The sequence below is a fragment of the Stegodyphus dumicola genome, chromosome 4, assembly GCF_044657685.1.
Source record: "Stegodyphus dumicola isolate Sdum_Otavi_A_Nest chromosome 4, ASM4465768v1".
NCBI lineage: Eukaryota > Metazoa > Arthropoda > Arachnida > Araneae > Eresidae > Stegodyphus > Stegodyphus dumicola.
This window is the reverse complement of record NC_140771.1, coordinates 10,166,184-10,184,316: the sequence shown is the minus strand read 5'-3', so window position 1 is coordinate 10,184,316 and position 18,133 is coordinate 10,166,184. Positions and strand designations below refer to the sequence as shown.

At 30.8% G+C, this 18,133-nt stretch overlaps 1 protein-coding gene across 1 annotated transcript in view; it reads left to right on the top strand.

Moving 5' to 3' along the window:
* The first annotated feature begins 3,410 nt into the window (after positions 1-3,410).
* The window catches only part of LOC118187700 (uncharacterized), a 37,377-nt gene continuing 22,654 nt past the window's right edge, over positions 3,411-18,133 (top strand). Inside the window, exons 1-4 of the mRNA XM_085814538.1 lie at positions 3,411-4,951; positions 14,830-14,970; positions 16,368-16,564; positions 17,336-17,569. Of these exons, the coding sequence (XP_085670664.1) occupies positions 3,592-4,951; positions 14,830-14,970; positions 16,368-16,564; positions 17,336-17,569 (1,932 nt within the window). The 5' untranslated portion in view covers positions 3,411-3,591. The remainder of the gene's footprint in view (positions 4,952-14,829; positions 14,971-16,367; positions 16,565-17,335; positions 17,570-18,133) is intronic.

Here is an 18,133-nt window from a genome sequence, read left to right as displayed (position 1 = left end):
GGAAGTGACCAGTTGTCACGTGGGTTGCAAGCTGACTTATCATTGGTTGCGAGTCTTCTGAGGAATACCTCGCTAAAATTGCAATTAAATACAGTACAAAACATATATGAAAGTAGAAATAGTAAAAATAATTACATAAATCAGTCTTCTAAATTATTTACATATGCATATTAGTCCAAGTTCGTCAGAAGATAAACACGAGGCAGGGGATAAATACGAGGCACAAGAACAATAATGATTTCGAAGGCTATGAATTTATATATGCGGTTCAAGGAATCACTCAGTTCACGAGTCGGGTAATATGAATCAAGAAACTATACCTTTAGCCAATCAAATTTTATTCATGTAATGATATGTATAGAAAGTTCTAGCACACTTGCTATCATGCGATAATTTCATTCATCTGGTTTCAGTAATCTCCTTAGCAATTCTATTTCAATAAAATCTTACTTTTCTTAATGACCTCAGTAGAGCCAGGTCAATCAAGATTAAACTTATGGAGCATTTATAACTATATATATGACTATATATACTACTCATATAACATATATACAACTTATATTATATGAGTAGAGAAACAAATTATCTATCATTCATAACTAAGCAAGTGCATGCTTTTCTTCACTAAGAACTCAGAAGAAAGTTATACATATTACACCCTTAAATGCTATTTTCAAACAGACAAACACTCAGATATTGTATATAATCGTATCATTCTATATACTTTAAAAAATTTAACCCTATTTCGGTTACTTGTGTTATCAGTAGAATTCTACAAGTTAAATATAGACATAAATCTAGTAGAAAACATCCGACTTGTTTTTTTTTCCTTTACTTTATATACCATTTAAATGACACGAAATTGCTTTAACCAATTAATAAAACACATTTTCCCCTAAAATTTAACGCATTTATCCAATTCTTTAATTTGTAAATATGTAGTCTGAAAATATACTGAATTCCACACATGATTTTTATCCTTTCATTCTGTTGTTGTTGTTGACTAATGCCCACTTTTCTGACCTATAATCAGCCCAAGCCCGCGAAATTAATCGTTCTGTCGTTGGCAAAAGCCTTGAGCACCTTTGATTTGACAATGCGTTTTATCCTATAGATTGTTAGAACATATTCCATTCTTTTTCAAAAAATGTCTACATTTCATATTACTTAGGGAGTACCATTCAAGTTTTATTACAGATGTTTATTATATAATACCAAAACTTTTAACAAAAAAATCAAATATTTATCATCTTTCATAAACATTTAGGAATAATTACGGTATACTATAAATGCTTGAGGACTTTACATGCTGCAAAACAGCTATGAAAATACAAAAATGTCTTAAAAATCTCAGTTCTCATAGAAAATTTTCTTCACTTTCATATTATTTCCGAAGTTGTGTCACATCAGTCGAACTTGAAGACATATTAATCAACTAGATTTAACACATAACTATACATTTCTTCTGTTTTCTCAGAAAACTGAATATCATGTTTTGGGTATCCGAACTATTACATCAGATCAATTAAATTTTGGACTCGTATTACTTAGCATTTTTTACTGCGCAAAACTATTTGCACTTCCATATTCGATGTTCATTACTCTTAACATCCATCCGTTTCGTATAAATAATTGTACAATTATACAATTCGAACAAGAAGAAAAGTTGGATAACTTAGATCATTTACAGAACATAGACTGAATGTTCAGGAATTGTTTAAAAATTACATTCAGCTGTCCAAAAAATAATGATATTCATATTTCATATATTCAACGCGTATCTAAAAGCATATTTAAGGACCAGATAACCAATATTCAAATTATCTGTAAAGTTATAATAATCTGTCAACTATTATATCAAAGATATTATATCATTTCCTCTACTGTAATAAATATAACTTCAATACACATCGGTCTTCACCTACGTGCACCGGTTACGTAGAATTTTCAGTTCTACACGAAGATGTTTATCCTTCCAGATGCTTAGAAGAAGATATGATTCAAAGATAAAATCATGATGATATTAACATCTACATATGAAAATTGAATCTTCTGTAAAAATTTTAATTTAGTTTTAGACTCTTAAACATATGTTTGTAAAATTTGGCTCATGTTATAGGTTTAGAATTTAAAATCTCAGCAAGATCATTAAAGACTTTCGTTGCGGTTAAATCCTGATAGACAAAATGTGGGGATTCTTATGTCAATTAACTAATTACTTATCATCTCAATATTTACTGTAACTTCTCTTTTCCGTATTCCTCATCAGACTTCAAATTAGTGTTGAGTATTGAAGATGAGGTTTTTGGATTTCATGCAGAGTGGGTTTCGGGCATCGTGTGGGGTACATGTTTAGTTTCCTGCTAGCTCTAATAGTTGTAATTATTCTGTTTGGCGGTATCTCGCTGCCGGGACTTTCTTTCCGGCTCTTCAGTATAGTCATTGACGCAGCGTCTATTATAGTATTTAATTGTATAATGTTTGATTGCAGTTCAATGTTTAAGTTAAATTGAACTGCTCTATTTGTTTTGTATCACCACTAGTTGTGGTCATTATAGCATAAAAGCATGCACTAATTTTTTAAGTTCTGTTTTAATAAAAGGTTACTACAGTTTCGAGGCTCTGTCGTTGATCTCAAACATAGCGCTAACTCGCTTCGATAATGTTATTAAGTGTAACCCTATAATTTTGATAGCAATGACAAGTTTATCCCATCTCCGATAAAAACTGTAAATATGCTTGTTACTAGTTAATCAAAAATTACTATTGGTAACTAATTCTATATCAGATTCGTATTTCAAAACTAATCTTATATCAAAAGTATGCTCCAGGTAAACTTCATATACTTCTTTATTTTTCCTGAGAAAGCGAGTTATTTTAAAATACTGTAGGAAAGTATCTGCCTTGAGTAAATTGCAGGTTGAATTGTTGCAGGCATTGTTGAAATAGTGGTTGTCATTTGCAAAAGACCAAGCACGTATGTTTTTAAATATATATTTCCTTATTTCATGAAGACAATACTACTATTTTTTTTTTTAACAACAGAAATAAATCTTGCCATAAAACTTATTATAACTTCTTTCTTTTATCATGATTACTCCTCAGCTCTTTTACACTACCCAGTACTCCATTCTTGCCTCACAGAAATTTGGTGAGCAGCCTTAAGCAGGAATGAATCGACTCTGAAGTCTTTTGTCAAATTTTATCTGTATCACAACCAGTTTCTCGACCTCGATTACGACAAGTATTAGTCGTAATGACATGCAACGTCTTACTTGACCTTGACAGAAATTTATGATTCTAACTTCATAAATTTCATAACACATACCAATTATTTAAAAGTCATTAATTTTTCAAGGCGGATTATAAATTAAAATCTTACCGTTTTCATTTTCAAATTTGTATGTATTATTTCAATTGTATTGGCAATGGTTATGAAATTAAAAGTGCGACGGTGGAAGTTTGTTGATTAATATTTGAAATGACGTAAATTTCAAGAACTTGCCTTCATGTTTTCAAAAAATTAATTGCATTTTTTAAGTTTTTGAGGCGTTGTTAAATGAAGTACTTTTGTGTGAGAAAAGTTTGATCATGATGAGAAATAATAAGATTGTAACTAATATGGCGGACGAAGTTTCACAACAAACATCAATAGTAAACACAGGCATGCCACCAACCGAAAGTGCTGCTCGGTTAGATGGTTATTCTGATACTCTCACATCGAAAGCTGCAAAAGACGTGATTTCTACTGATATCTTGCAGCAAGCTTTAAACGAAGCTGATGGATATGATCAGTCTAATTTTAGCCATGTACAGAATTCTGTTTTAAAGGATAATATTCAGCATCTCAATGATCATTCATATATCAATTCTACAAATTCAGACAGTATAGTATCATCTAGTGATGTCGTTAATACTCAGAATATTGATTCGATTGACAGTATAGTTGTGAATACTGATGTCGCAAGGAAAGATTTACAAACTGTATCACTAAATGGAAATAATACTGTTCCAGATTTAAATGTTTCTCAAATTCTTCAACCTCAACCACCTCCCTATTCTGAAGAATCAAACAAAATCTGCCTCAGTAATGATATGCAGTTACTTAGTTGTATGGGCAATAGCAGCAGTGTTGAAGTATTTGCTGATACAAAGGCAATTAGCAGTAATTCTCAAATAAATTCAGAAAACACTGTATGCTCAGACAGTTCTTTGATAGAATCACCCATTAAAAACACACTCAGTTCACAGTATGTATTAAAAGTTAAAGAAACAGTTCTTCCCCCATCAACATCCATTCTTTCTTCATCATCATCATCATCATCATCAAGTAGTTTTGACATAACTCAATTAAAACTTCCTGTCAAACAGACTACAGCTCCATTGGGATCTGTGGAAAATCCAATACAAATCATTCAGAATGGTGATAAATATCATTCTACTCAAGTGCTTACACCAGCGCAATTGCAGCAGATTACTCATGTATTACAAAGGCAGCATGCTAGGAAAGTGATACAGAATGGAGGAAAATCTGTATTATATGATCCATCCACTAATACGCGAATTGTTTGTCGAGTTGTTCATCCATCAGAGTTGCAGAACAAAAAATCTAATGCCGAAACAAATGCTAAGCCTGTTGTCCATGGACATAATTCTAGCAGAGGGAGAGGGAGACCCAGGAAATCTTTGAATAAAAGAATAGATGATGATGAAAAAGGAAATCCTGCATTATCGAAAGAAGAACGTGAGGAAAAGAAAAAACACAGGCCCAGAACAAGATCTGGTCGAATATCAAAACCTCCATCTTATATGGTAAAAGACTATAAACGAATTCATCATCTAGATTTCAATGAAGAACCATACGATGATTCTGATGGTGGTTACTCAGATTATCATGTGAGTGATGATGAAAGTGGGAGTAGGTCAAATAAAACTAACAGCTTACCACCAGGTAATTATTATTTCTGTATTTATCGAGAGACTGATGTAACTCAAGTGTGTCTTATTACCATTTTCCATGCCAATTAACAGTTTTGAATTCAGCTTGCATTATGATTTTTTAGTCTTTATTTTATTTTATTCCTTTTTAAACATTCTATAATTATTTGTGGTGGCATTGGTTTCTGACTTGCTAAAGTATGTTTGGGAGGTAAATATATTATTGCTCCAGATTGATATATTATTTTAATAGCTAATGTAATGTAATCTGTTGTTAATTTATTTATTTTAAGTGATGTTGCTAATATATATATATATATATATAAAAGATGAATATGTTAAACTCATTGTTGGAGTAATTCATCAATAGAAATGATATATTATTCTCTAGTCATTTAAATAACTTCTATAGGAGCTGATATAGCAAATATAAGGATAAAAGCATCTGAGGACTAAAATTAAAATTATAACACCTGAAAAATAGATCTGAAGTCTTGCTACGTAGTTATGAAACTCAGTAAGCATTTTAGATTTTATTTGAAATTACAGTTGTATAGTTTTAGGTTTGTATAGTTGTACTAAGATTTTATGCATGGTATGTTAAGGGGTAAAAGTTTACAATTGGGCGCCCCTTGTTTCTTGGCAACTCCTTTTTTTTTTATGCCAAGATCGTCGCCAGGAAGGCACAATTTCAAGATGGCCACTACACAAAACCAAAATAAGAAGTCAAAGAATTGCGCAAACTCTGTGTCCATGTACACATCGATCTGTTTTCACTTAAAAAAACGGTTGATCTTTACATTATGGTAACTTGGCGATTTTTTGGCGAAAATTTGGCGACCAACTCTCCTACAGCAACCCTCTATTTTTTTTTCCCCGCCGCCATTTTGTCTTCACGAAGTAAAGACATGTTTCTTTTATTTTTATCTCCTGAACACTTCTTCCAACAATCTACTAGCCGAATTACACTTATGCTAGAAATTTTATGAAACAAAACTGCTTAATCATGACAAATATTCACTGCAAAATTAGGAAAAACTGCACAATACCATCCTCCTTACGCATTTTTAAAATAGCACATACACATAAACCATGTACACGCCGACTTATTTTTACTTAAAAAAACATCCCAGAATTGCACAAAAACGGCATTGCGCACACTCTTCACTATATCCATGTACACTACTTTTTTCTCATAAATCAGAAAAATTTCACAAAAATACATGACAATTTTCTCAATCTTTAAACCCGGTAAAAAGAACATATATGAAATTACATGATCGCGAAAAAGTATTTACCCTTTACAAATATGAACATTTCCACATATAAAATAAATAAAATATCCAAAAACTTTTACCTCTAAATCATCTATTATATTATACACGTCACCAACGAATTCATACATGAAGCATTACAAATATTTAGTATCAAATATTTAAATTATTTCCATGCACGTTTATTTCAACTTAAACGTATACTAAATTCCTACAAGCATAAAATTCACAAAATAACTATCATTTCATTAAAATATCACTGAACCATGTACACGTCGACTTATTTTTACTTAAAAAAACATCCCAGAATTGCACAAAAATGGCATTGCGCACACTCTTCACTATATCCATGTACACTGCTTTTTTCTCATAAATTAAAAAAATTTCACGAAAATACATGACAATTTTCTCAATCTTTAAACCCGGTAAAAAGAACATATATGAAATTACATGATCGCGAAAAAGTATTTACCCTTTCCAAATATGAACATTTCCACATATAAAATAAATAAAATATCCAAACACTTTTACCTCTAAATCATCTATTACATTATACACGTCACCAACGAATTCATACATGAAGCATTACAAATATTTAGTATAAAATATTTAAATTATTTCCATGCACGTTTATTTCAACTTAAACGTATACCAAATTCCTACAAGCATAAAATTCACAAAATAACTATCATTTCATTAAAATATAATTAAATTCAAAAACACTACTTAAAATATAAATGAGCACATACATTAAATTAATAAAAATTACCTTACAATCCTAATTACTTTAAACTAAATCATTGCTAATAACAATTTTCCCAATAATACCAAATTCCTTTCCACCTTACATTTACAACAATGCATAAAAATAATATCCTCAAATAATTAAAAATACTAACTTACCTAATCTTCTTCAGAATCTTGATTACGTGTCCGATAAACTTTTCTTTAGTTACGGCCATGGGATCCAAAAATTCACGAACACTGTTTCACACAACACAGAATAAACCAAATACAAAATTTCCAGATTTTTTCCCGATTTCCCCCCTTTTCCGATTAAAGAACCGTAATTCGTCCATTAATATCACATGACATATCCCATGATCTCTCATTTCCCTCACACAAAATAATGCGTAATCGGAACTGAGTACTGCTCACATTATTACCAAAGTCCCAGGTAGTAACCTTTATCGCCTCCAAAATGTCGCCAAACTACCAGTTACCATATTGTAAAGATCAACCAAAAAAACTTACTAGAATTGCACAAATTAGGCATTGCGCACTGCCTTAAATTTATCCATGTACACATCAATCTATTTTCATTTAAATAAAATCAGGAAGCTAAAACAAATGTAAAACTATCATGGTAACCAGAAGTGAGGTTTCATCGGCAAAATTTTTAAAAAGTTGTCGCTAATTGAAGGGGCACCCAATTCTACACTAGAGCCTACCTAAGATTATTGCTTAATAACTGTAGAATCAGTATTTGCCATCACTAGAACAACTTCTGCTAAACTAAATGTTGCTAATTGTATAATTAATTCTTTATGTGACACACCATTTTATAACTGGATGAATACATTAAGTGTACTGTCATCAGATAATACAATCTTATTTTAAAAACTATAACCCTAGGAGGCTAATCTTTGGAATATGGTAACATTTTAGTAAGGCGGTAAAGGTTACTAGCTAGGACTTTAGCAGTGTACATGGATAAAGTCAAGAGTGTGTGCAATGCTATTTTTGTGAAATTCTGGGATTTTTTTTAAAGTGAAAATAGGTCGACGTGTACATGGATACTGTGTATGTGCAGTTCTTAAAAACGCGCAAGCAGTGGCCGATTCTGCACTTTCTCCCAATTTCGCACCTAATCTTCGTCATGATTAAGCACATTTGTTCCATAAAAGTTCTAGCATAAGCGTAATTCGGCTAGCATATTGTTGGAAAAAAATGTTGAGGGGGGAAAAAATTTTTTTCCCATATTTCCCATAATGTACGTGTACTCCATCGCTCCTGAAAGGTTTTAACCGATATGCTGAAAGACTCTATATGATGTTTTCATACAGATTTCTTAGCGAAATGATAGTGTGTTCAGAATAGTAGTTACACTAAGGGGATGTTTTCCTAAGCTTGTCAAAAGTACAAAGACTCAGATTTGGCAATGTTTTATCAAGTTTGCCTTTCTGTATTTTAAACTGAAACTGATCTTAAAATTTTGATTGTTATTAGCTTAGAAATGTAATTAAACATATTTCGTCGCATTATTTTGTACCTGGTTGATATAATGATTAGCGAACATTGCTACTAAGTTGATGGAGCGGATATTTTAAATTAACCTTTTGAGGCCGGGTCTTTGGTAGCAGTAAAAGCTACCAAAGGACGGGGAATCTTGAACCGAATGCTTCCCCCCCTTTAAGAAATCACCTACTATTTGCAATGAAGATTCTTGTGTGTAGTTTAATGGATTCTCAGAGGGTGCATCTATGTCGCAAAAGGAAGACCTTTGAAAGAGATAAGTGGTTAAAGCCCTAGGGACGTCAAATTTGACATTTCACCCCACTTTTGAGACTGGAAAATGAGGAAAAAAGACATGGCTACTAAAGTGGATAACCCGTCTTTTCAAAGAGGCCACTATAATCGCCATCCCATCTTCAAAAGGTTAAAAGACTATTAGAGATGCTGAAATTATAACTAGAGGTACCATTTTCTCAGAGATCTATAAAATTATAATGTTTGCTGGATGACTTGTGCAGACTTTTCTCGAAAGTCTGCAACTAGAGACACTGGGCTAACCATTAATGAGAGTAAAATGAAAATGTATGGCAGTGGAGCACATAATCCTCCTTTCACTGCAAATAAATTCTTTTATTTTCACGGGCATTTCTGAGCTTATGTATTTTGGTACTATCATCTCTAATGGTAATAATATTAAACTTGAATGTTAATTGGTGTTAAATATTTTGATCACCTTAATAATCTGAAAGTATCAATAATCCTTTCAACCCTGGACTTTTTTTAACATATGAAAAAAAAAAAAAAAAAAAAAAAATAATCTACAAAATATTGTGTATAGGCAGGACTTAGAGGAGAAGGCCCTGGCTTGTAGAAGCTTTTCCCTCTGAAATAGGAAGTGAGTCATGATGAGGTAGTCATGTTGATACTGACTTCAAAGAAGCAATTCACAACAAAAAAATTGTTTTAAATTTGAAAAAATAACCTTAAAGTAACTGTGCATGAAAAAATAGCTATAATTTAGAAGAGAAGATGTTATTCTGTATGCATTTGTAACATTTAAAGAGTTAATAATACTTAATTATTAATTATTTTGTAGATTATTATAAATTGAGAGATTAAAAATGCACTGTAGTTTGTTTTCTTTCAAATTGCAGGTTCCTTTTTTCCCTTTGCGTTTATTATTAAATCATGAAAGAAAAAAACTGGAATTAATTCTCTTTTCTTCATTTGTGTATTAAGTGGAAGAATTATGTTAATGTTTAATAACAGCCTGCTTTTTAGAATTAGGCAAAAAAAAAAAAAAAAACCAACCTTAGATTGGCGAGTTTTGAACATATATGTCATTTTTTATTTCTGCAGCTGAAGAAGAGGAACTTAATGTTTGATTGCCCTTGAAATCGATAGTTTTATTTTTGAAATTTAATCTAACCTAAGATTGCTTTTTTGACCTAATTATAAATTTTGCATCTCTCTTCTGATTTGAAATAATAAGACATATTTTTAAAATAATTGTATAACTTATACTCACATCCATACAAATAAATACAGGATCATTGTCTTAAGTTTGACAAAACAACTCTCCTCACAGTATCTAAAGAGAATTACTTAATCATTCAAAAGAGGAGCAAAGAAGGAAGGTCTTCACTTTGCAAAAATGCATTAATTGTTGCAATTATGAATTACCTAAAATGCTGAGCTGGCTTTGCTTTTTATAAATTATCAATGCATTCTTGTTTATTTTTACAATTAAGTCATTCAACAGTATTTAAATCATTGTTTGTGTGTTTTATTTTAAAATTGTTCATATCTAATTTATTATTCCTATCATTTTTGTAATCAGTTAAGATGAATTTTTTCAAACTTAATTTAATGTAGTCTTTAAAAAGCACTCAACATTATTTTTCTTTTCTTCGCACAGTATCAGATTTTAACAGTTTCACAGCAATCCAAACAAGTGATGTCACTTTCACAATCACTGCACAGAACATGTTTGCTGCAAATTCTTGTGTTATTCAGATAATCGAATCCTGTCTTCAACACATGTATCCATTGCTTTCTCCAAAAGCAAACTGTCCTTTGGAAAAATATGAAATACAATATCCCTACCTTTCTCATTTCCATGAATTTTATAGCACTTTTCTACAGTGCAAAAATGCATACAGTGGAACCTTGAGATATGAGTTTAATTCGTTCCAGCACTGACATTATATGGCGAATTTCTTGTATCTAGAAACAAACTTCCCCTTTGCAAATAATGAAAATCCAGTGAGTCTGTTCTTCACCCCAAAAATATCAACATAAAAATAATATTTTCTAATTTCTTAACACTGGTAAATAATCTAACTGTAGTTTACCTTTCTGGAAAGTCCTGGCCAGCAATAAGAATGTGGGAAAGACGGAACGGGTTACTGTGGGAATGGAGTCCCCCTCTAATTCAGGAAGGCTCTTTTCTTGGGAATTTTATCCCATTGGAAGCAGGTTCTGGGTCAGAATCCCTTAACTTTCTTTCAGTTGCAAGTTGCTTTATCAAACACTTCTCTAACAACACTTGCTTCTGCCTTCTTTTTAAGATGCATCTAAAATGCAACATTACATTGTCATTAGACAGGTTCATGGTGCACCCATACACTGCTTTATAAGGGTGATTTTCTTCAAAGAAATTTATCACTTCTTCCCACTTTGTCAAAACTTCTTTAATCTTACTGGAAGAGAGGGCATTATCTCCTGTTCCCTTCTTCCTTAACGAAAGGTCTTCTACCACCTCTTGCTGCAATTCCATTTTTCCCCAGAGATACAATTTCTTCAACTTAGCTGTACTGTGTTGTCCACAGGTTGAGGATTGAAACCTAAGTCAGGAATACTCTGAGGCCACAGGTTTTTCCATGCTGAATTCAGGGTTCTCACTGAGACTTCTTCCCAAGTCTTATTAGTGAGGTTTAAACAATTTAGGATATTGAAGTGATCCTATAAGATATTTCTCCCACCGTCTTAGCATGCCTTCATGGTGCAATGGTAAGCACGCTTGGTGCGTATTTGAGAGGTCCATGGTACGAGTCCCGGCCAGGGAATTATTCATTTTTCATCTCTTCTGCTTTAAAAAAATATCTTGCAAGATTCTAACCTTACTTTTAAGTTACAGTTGAAGTTGAAGAATCTTAAGAACTGGTAAGCGAATAATCGCTTGAGTTCGTGAGACAGAAAATGAAACTTGAAAAGGGTCAAGTACCCTTTATTATTCCAAATTAAATTCACAGAACTCCTTCTTGGAGTTTTACAATAAAGCCTCTACTCGGGCTTGAACTCAGGACCTAAGAAATTAAACTTAACTAATCTTAACTAAAAAGATATAGCCGAAGCTATCATGATTCTAACTCCTTTGAGTTGGCCCCTGTATGCTAAATAACGGTGAAGCTATCAAGGGCCTAAAGTATGGTCGAGCGTAATAATAGCTTAAGAAAGAGTATCCTAAAAAGGCAAACATGCACTAGTCAGAGTCACTGGTTCTCTCTAATGAAGTCATTAGAACTTCACAGTTAAATACTTCTCCTCATTTGTATTCAACCACGATTCTACAAATATGTTCTGGGCGGAAGTTGTAAGCTTGAAATTAAGAAAGGATAGGTTATTAGGGATATTAAGTAATTTTAACTCAAAATTTAACTGTAAGGTAAATTAACATAATCCTTACAATCTAATGTCTCTACAGTAGCACCTGAACTAAAAAAGATGGTAGATGATGATTCTCCACCACCAGGATTTGGTGATTGGGTCCTCTAATCCGTAATCACCCTTTAATAGTGGTAGTATGTAAGGTTTTCTCCCACCGCCTACCTTCATGGTGTACTGGGCAGCACACTCAGCGCCTATTTGAGAAGTCCATGGTTCGAGTCCCGGCGAGGGCTTTGTTCGTTTTTCATGACTTCTGCTTCAAAAAAACCCTAATGACTGTGCAATCCTTCCAAAATTCTCTGAGGGTCAGGCTTGTATTTGCAGTTGCTCTCTTTTATTTATTATCTCTATTAGATTTTTCTATGACACAAACAGAAAAAAAAAAAAATATTTTTGTGTAAATTATTGTAAGCATCTTTGTTTTTTATTACTGCACTTATCAGCTACAATACATCATGATGTTTCAATTTTGATGAAGTGTATAATCTTGGAAGGAAATTACTAAAGTATAATCATAAATTGCAGATATTTATCAACAGTCTGGTTCATTTCGCAGACTTAATTTTCAGTTATGAAAAAGAACTTTTTTCTATAATCTTGGAGGGAAATTACTAGAAAGTATAATCATAAATTGCAGGTATTCATCAACAGCCTGGTTCATTTCGCAGACTTAATTTTCAGTTATGAAAAAGAACTGTTTTCATGTAAATATACTCAAAAATAAAAGTGAGTATTCTTATTACAGAAATTTGTAACTGAAAGTATTTATCTTTTGACAAGTGCTAATGCAAGTTAACCCTCTGGCTGATCATCCCGCGATTTCCGCGTGTCTCAAATGTAGCAAAATTCGCTCATCCCGCGATTTCCGCGGGCATATGTCTTTCTTCCTTCATTGAGGAGCGCATCCCGTTTTTTCCCCGTTTAACCATTGAAATAAATTATATACAGTATTAGACGTTTAGTTTATGTTTTGGCCAACAGATATTGTTAGTTGTCTACTAAATTGCGGCATTTGAAGGCACATGGTATTACTGCTCAAACTTCAGTTTTTGCCGCTTTTTTCTTACAGAAATAGCTGCTAGAAAATGTTCCGTAATTATCTTGATTATGCAATTATTAATTAGATTTATTGAATCTGGTGCAAAGACTGTGAAATTGGACTTTGCCTTAAACCCTGTTTTGAACTCTGTCATACTAAACTGCATTTCTAAAGTATTTTTCCCTCAGCACTTTATATTTTCTTAAATTTTATACATTTTACTTTTTTATATTATGCAATAAATAGAAATTAACTGTAATTCGACTGAAATTTATTTTTAAAAAGTTTTTTTTTTTTTTTTTTTTTTTTTTTTTGTGTGTGTGTGTTATTACGTCTGAAATTGATTTTTCTGGCAACTTAGTTTCTCATGATAAAAATCTATATAAAAAATATTTTCTAGGAAAAAAAAAGTGCATTTTTTTCAATTATAAAAAAAAAATTTGGAAGCGATTTCGGTCTACAAATGAAGTTGTCAGAGGGTTAATCAAATTTCAAATATCTTCAAATCTTTGAATAAGATTTATGTTACAGTGTAAATTAATTAGCTCCATTTCTAGATTTTCCTAAAAGTTATTCACATTTGTTTTTTTTTTTTTTTTTGTAATCAAAATAACATAAACCTGGACTTCAAACTTTTAAAACCTTAAACGTTTTTTTCAAATTCTTATTATAATAATGCTAATTAATTTATGGGAAATGTATTTGCGGGCAAAATAAAATTACTTCACCGCCAGTTTGACTTTGACAGTGCTTTACTAGAAGGCAAATGTATGTAATTTTAATTAGTTTGGGTCATCCACATTCCTAGAATATAGCCTGGCAACAGAATGAATTACAGTTTTAAACAGGCGATGTCCGAGCTGATGCAACATAGTGACATCAGACTGCTTCCGTTTAACTTCCCCTATGAGGATCAATCATATTGACAAAAAGTTGAGAAAACACATGCTTTAAAGCTGTTAAATGAGACCTCTTGTGATGAATAATGAAATGATCTCTATTACTAAATAAATGTATCTCTACATTTGGAGGCAAATGCCACCATCAGAGCTGAAAGGGTTAAAATGCAAGAATGACAGATAGTTCTCCACACTATCACATACAATAATTTTGAAAGCTCCAAAATGTCAGAGTCCTTGATAATTGTTCACTTCTTTGCTCTCTTTACAGTTGAAATATAATTTGATTTTATTTTATTATGCAGGCTGAGTAGATAAAGGAGGGAAAAAATAGGGTATTGAATCTGTCAATGTTGTTCTCTTTTTGAAATATGATAATAAAACTGTATCTTGGCAAAATTTTTGTAATTGCATAGGAAATTTAAACAAATGTTTTAAAATAGTGCAGTTGGGCATAAGCAGAGAAATATTGAACTGTATATTTGTGTAGGTAATAGTAAAAGCAAGTATGTCATTTTTATTTGTTCAAAATTAAAATTTATAAATAAAATTTTATTTTTTTAGTTTTGTTATAAGAATTTGTTTTGTACACCAAAAATTTTGAACTATATCACATTTTCTGTAAAATTCTTATTTTAAACCAAAAGTATGAAATATAATATTGATATAGCTTTGTAAATATATGTCTTTTTGAAAGAAATTATAAATTGCAAAAAGATTTAAAGTAGTTGATATATGTTTAAGGATTTGATTGTGAAGCCTGTATGGTTTTTAGGTGTTTCTACAGCAAAACAAAGAAATTATTCTTGTGCTTCCTGTAGCAAAGCATACATAGGTAGAGGTGGCCTGTCTCGGCATTACCGTCTGAATCCTAGCCATGGAAGTATGCCTGAAGGTGAAGATGTCAGCACTCAAGGTTTGTTTAAACATGTGTGAATCATAAATGTACTGGTTTATACGTCAATGTGTTATTTTTATGCCATAATTTTTTTCAGGTATTTAGAAACATGCTTATTTTCTCTGATTGTCACAAGCAAAAGCATAGACATGTTTTTCTGATCCATATCAGAGTATTTACCATAATGTAATAGGTAGATGTGGTCTGTAAGACAGCAATTTTTATTTATTTATTTATTTTTCAAGATTGTCTTTCTTTATTGTTTACAACTTAAACTATTTGACAGTCAGGTACATAAAAATGCAAATAATAGCATGACTATATTATTTCTCTAAACTAACTAGTTAAAACATACTGTTTAATTCAATTAACTGCAAGCAACTTATATGAAATGGGTCTTAACTGTTTTGCAAAATGCCAGTAAGGTTAATCCATTGTTAGAGAATAGCATCAAATGATTTTCCAGCTCATTATAAAAGTGATAATTAAAAGTAAATGAAAATAGTATAGAAAAACGTAAAATGCTAATAACATAACTTAATTAGGTAGTTAATTATTCAGATTATGCATATGAAATTTAGCCAAAATTTTAAACTTTTTTATGTTTTTTCAAGTACACTTTTCACTACTTGAATCATACTTTATAGCTGTGATAATCAAGAAAGCTGTTCTATCCAATAGATTCTGAAGAGAGTATAAAGTATACAGCTTAAGAATTTTTTTTTCTTTTTTGAATTATGAAGATATTTTTATGACTGGTCTTTTATGTCTTAGTCACATTAAAATAATTTAGAAGTAAATACTTTAAAATGAAAAAGGAGAAAAATATATACAGAATATTAAAGTTTGGTGCTTATGTGTAGGTGCAAAATGTTTATAAACAGATGAAAGATACCAGTGAGATAAAATTTATATTCTTGATGATAACTGATATTACATAAAATATGCATTATTAAAACTTTTTGCTGCTGATAGAAGTCATTCTTGAGACATTTTAGCTTTTTTTTTTTTTTTTTTTTTTTTTTGTTCTGTAAAAGATTTGTACTCTCCTGTGGGTGTGTATGTAAAAATATTATGCGGAATTTTATCAGCCAAGCACAATTTAATGCAAATTATGGATGACCAGTTTGTTTAGAATTCCGCAGGGATGATTGGCAATTGATGACCAAATATCTAAAAAAATATCTAAAAAATTAACTAATTCAAGTGAATGTATTTATCATACTGTGTTTAAATGAAAAATCTGAATTGCATAATTCAGTATGGTGTTTTTTTTTTTTTTTAATTTTTATTTTATTTATTTCAGCTTCAGTATTCAATAAAAGATAATTTGTCTTTTTAAATTGAAATAAATTAAAATCAGTAATATCCTGATCAATAACATTAAACTTCATCTTTCATTCATTTTTCTTTAGATGAAAATTCTAACAGTTCATTAGCATCATCTATTTTGAGTAGTTCTGGTGGCAACACAAACAATCAGAATAATACAAATTTTAATCCTCATCCTGTAACAAGAGTTGAAGTTGAGGGTTCATCATCTCTTCAGCAACAGCTTTCTCTCAACAACAACAATCTTCTGTCAGACAGAAGAAAATCAAGACTTAAAGAGGTATTGACATTTCTAACATTGTATTTTATTGAAATTATTCGAATTTAATTGTAGAAAGTGATGAAAAAAATCACTAATTAACAGTACATAGGTGTCGGTATATTTATTATGCCTATAAATTAGTTATCAAAAACTCAAGCAAGCAACTTAAGCAAACCCAAGTAACTTAATTTCAAGATGTTAGAATGGGATCCTGAAGCAATTCTCAGAAATGTTAATAGGTTTTCTTATCAAAATTTATTGTAATGTTTGATTGATAGTTTTTGTATTGCCTATTCTGTGTTTTTCTCTTTCTGAGTTTAAAGTTGTCCAGAGTAAGAAAAGTTCAAAAGTATGTGTTTTTTAAAAAAGTAGCTTTATTTATTTGATATTAAGCTTTCTAATATAAGAGGCTGTTTGCATATTTTAATACCCTGAAGCATATTAAAATGATGTCTATTCACTGAATCATAAATTATTTTCTTACCTGTATCATTAGCTGAGTAATTTAACAGAAATATTAAACTTTTAATCCCTAAAAATTTTCTTAATAATTCTTTTATGTAGTTTATTTGTTCTACTTGAGAATTGATATCTGTAAATATGCAGCACTTAAAATTTTGCTATCATTCATGATCTAAATCTGTTTATATTAAACTGCTTTATATATCTGAATTTTGTGAGAAACTTTTATAGGAAATTAAACTGTCATATTATTTTTAATATTTAGTTAGAATTACTATTTGTTTATATTTTGCTTTGCTGAGTTTTCATAATGTGTATTTATTTTAGATTTTGAAAAGTTATTCTGATAAGGAATTATTGGAAACTCTTCTACCTAAATTTTCCCAGGATGTGTCTTTATGGGACTTTTTTGTTGCAAAGTGTAGGAAAAAAACTGACAGTTTAAGCATTTTTGAGATGCTAAAAGAATTTGAAAAATTTGTAGTCGAGATGCGAAAGGTATGCCTAAACTGTCTGTCACCAGCAAATTTAGATGAGAACCAAGGAAAAACAATCATAAATGTAAGTTAGCATGATACTTTTTGTAGCCTACTTTTTATTACAGTTAATTAAAAAAAATACATGTTTGTTATCTTTTGACGTTTAAACATCCAAAACCCTACTAATTTTCCATATAAGCATGTACTGCTTTGTAGGAACTTTAGCAAAGACTGAAAAATCATATCATAAAATATTGATAAAATTTAGTAAATAGCGTTTTATGATAATAACATTTTGTTTTATTGACTTTACTAAAAACATTTTATTTCCACTTATGATAAAAAATTAATACTCAAATGTTGTGATTGATAGAGTCATTCACATACTTTGAAATATAAGTTCCTTTTTGTACTTTCTTAAGTAATGTTTTAATTTCTTGGTGCTACATTGGTAGACGGTTACACACATTTTTGGCGATTTACTTTGGCGCAATTGTTGGCGCGGTTTTTGCAATCATCAGCCATCTTGAAAACGCTGTTTTTATGTATTTTGTGCATAGTAAAGTATTCAAAACTTAAAAAAAAAAAAAATAAATAAATATCATTAAAAATAATAGATTAATTTTTTGTTGAAAACGTTGTTTTT